The 2,767-nt window shown below is 43.3% G+C and overlaps 1 protein-coding gene across 1 annotated transcript; it reads right to left on the reverse strand.

Moving 5' to 3' along the window:
* Positions 1–307: 307 nt before the first annotated feature.
* Positions 308–1,296, reverse strand: LOC139417580 (urotensin-2-like). Its single transcript, XM_071166808.1, has 4 exons — positions 1,188–1,296; positions 679–804; positions 542–585; positions 308–421 (listed from the first exon to the last, which is right to left on the reverse strand). Exons 1-4 carry the CDS (start codon positions 1,294–1,296, stop codon positions 308–310), a joined length of 393 nt encoding a protein of 130 aa, XP_071022909.1.
* Between the last annotated feature and the right edge of the window lie 1,471 nt (positions 1,297–2,767).

Here is a 2,767-nt window from a genome sequence, read left to right on the forward strand (position 1 = left end):
AGTTGTTCATGCAGGTCATGTTTGCTCAGTAACATCAAACAGTGAACATTTTAAACACACAGGTGGGACAGGGATAAAAACAAAATAGTCTGCATACTGTAACATATATCAACCTGTGGGATATCCATTCAGTCCATCCCTGTCTGTGTGTAGTGTCCTTATGTGTGTGTGTTTTCCTGTGTGTGAATGTACAGTATGCATGCATGTACATATGCTTTGTTGTGTGCAAGAGAGGGGTTGTGTCTCAGTACAAGCCACATCTCTTCATCATGGTGTGAATGTATTTCTCTATGGACGGTTGACTGTGTTAGACACAGTACTTCCAGAAGCACTCTGAGGCACCTCGTCTTTTCCTGGACTGCTTCCTGATGCCAAAGAAGCGGCTGAAGGGGTTGAGGTGACTCTGTTTCTCCAGCCACTCCTGAAACAAAGAACAATTACCGCTGTAGTAGTTCATGCTTCATGAAACCGCTACTCCCAAAACAAAATGTGATAGTAGCTTAATATATGCTTCTTATCATCATTTAGTTTAAAAACTCACATCTCTCTTCATCTGTCTTTCGAGTAGTCCAGCTGCACTGAGACCTAAGAGAGACAAAGGGTGAGAGAGAAAATGTTGTGATACTTCTCTTGGTGTAACTGTTTAGGCACAATACCAACTAGTTTGTGTGATCTCACCATCTCTGCTGAGATCTCCAGACAATAGGGGTGAGTATCTGAGTCCAGGGCCAGCTTGGGGAAGATACGTCAGCTCAAAGAAAGACAGCTCGTCTGGACTACCTGCTCCTCCATCCTCCACAGATACTGAACACAGTGAAAACACAGTCAACACTTACAATTGTGTTTATCTTAATCCAACCATGGGAATTAATGAGAAAGAACTTAAGTAGCAACGACACTTTGATGGTGTAAAGTGTATGGAACATTGTCACCATAATCAAACTGCATATTACACATTCAATATTAACACTGCTTCAGTTCTCAGACACAACCACACGTTGACAGATCAACAAGGTCTCAAAGAAATTATACCAGAACAAAAGGTCACTGATTACAATATGTTTGTTATTTATCCTCAAGATTGAAATGTAATTAAAACTCACACAGGCCTTAGTTACATCTGTGAATATTGAACTACCCTGCCAAATAACCCCATACTACAACTATTGGGTGGATCTGGTACTCACCAGGACCTGGGTAGGGCATCTCTGCAGAGTCTGTGATGAGATGTGCCAATAGCGGGCCAGTGGCTACCAGCAGGAAGGTCCACAATAGGAGCAGGTTCATCATCTCCATGGGCCTGTTGTGTCTGAGTCTTCTGGGTGGGTGATGGGTGCTCCTGAGGTCTGGAGAGGGTTATCTTCTCTCTGCTCTCTCCCCCAAAGGGTTATATACCCCATGTACTGCCCCCACTCCACCCCATGTCCCCACCCCATCTTTAAAGTCACCACAATAGGGTGACACTACCATAGGTCCATCTGATGTCACAAACGCTCTCTCTGTGTGTGATACATCAACATCCAGTCACTCAGGTGAGTTATAGGGAACTATAAAACGGACCGTGGGTCGTGGGTCTACGCGTCGGGGGCAAAGATGTGCTTTATGATCCCGGCGGGTTGATTGACTAGTTTAACTGAATCGGTAAATCGGGTTTGCCCAGGTGTTTAGAATGCCCTGCTCATCTGCCTGTGGAGGGGGACCAGGTGGAGAGACTAGGGTACAGAATTGACTGTTTATTTTATGAATTAATTAACCTGCTACGTGACTTCACTTTCATTAAATCAACCAACTCACTGCGAGACTTACAGGCTTTATGGAACAGCATTTATCTCCCTCACCTCGGCTACCCATCCAAACACATGACTCCCTGGTCACAGTACACTGAGAGACTTACAGGCTTTATGGAATAGCATTTATCTCCCTCACCTCGGCTACCCATCCAAACACATGACTCCCTGGTCACAGTACAATATGATTTTGCTGTTTTACATAATGCATTGAAAGCAGTTAGTTGGGCGTTATATCCTGTAGCCTAATAGGTCATACACCCTACATGAGGATGGAGGTGTTTATGAATATTAGTCAGTGTTACTCCTCTGGAGCAGGTGTCATGTTGTGTCACGGTGGATTATTTGGACTATTCCTCAGTTGCATTGGGGCTGATGTAAAAATGTATGCATACTGTTCCTACATTAAATCACATAACACACGTAGCATTATCCCTGATATTCATCCTACAATACAATGTTGGGCCTGAAATGGTCAATTAATTCAGCAGAAGGAAATGAGAATCGAAGTTATGGAGATCTGGGTAACTGCCAAAATAAAGGAAACACCAACACACATGGTCTTAATGGGGCGTGGGGCACCACGAGTCAGAACAGATTCAATGCGTCTTGGCATAGATTCTACAAGTCTATGGAACTCTATTGGAGGGAGGTGACACTATCGTGATATGGTGACTGAGACGGCCATTACATTTTAGTAATTTAGCAGACGCTCTTATCCAGTCTGACTTAGAGTTAGTGCATTCATCTTAAGATATCAAGGTGGGACAACCACATATCACAGTCATAGTAAGTACACTTTTCCTCAATAAAGTAGCTACAGTGGGGCAAAAAAGTATTTAGTCAGACACCAATTGTGCAAGTTCTCCCACTTAAAAAGATGAGAGAGGCCTGTAATTTTCATCATAGGTACACTTCAACTATGACAGACAAAATGAGAAAGAAAATCCAGAAAAACACAACCTCAAACAGTCACACTC

The sequence above is a fragment of the Oncorhynchus clarkii genome, chromosome 9 (genome assembly GCF_045791955.1).
Source record: "Oncorhynchus clarkii lewisi isolate Uvic-CL-2024 chromosome 9, UVic_Ocla_1.0, whole genome shotgun sequence".
Lineage (NCBI taxonomy): Eukaryota > Metazoa > Chordata > Actinopteri > Salmoniformes > Salmonidae > Oncorhynchus > Oncorhynchus clarkii.

Excerpts from the sequence above, each read along its gene's own strand:
- LOC139417580 (XM_071166808.1), bottom strand. The coding sequence starts at position 1,296 with ATGGAGATGATGAACCTGCTCCTATTGTGGACCTTCCTGCTGGTAGCC. Across the intron at positions 805-1,187 it reads GATGCCCTACCCAGGTCCTG|TATCTGTGGAGGATGGAGGA; the intron begins GTGAGTACCAGA and ends CACTGTGTTCAG. Across the intron at positions 422-541 it reads AAAGACAGATGAAGAGAGAT|GAGTGGCTGGAGAAACAGAG; the intron begins GTGAGTTTTTAA and ends TCTTTGTTTCAG.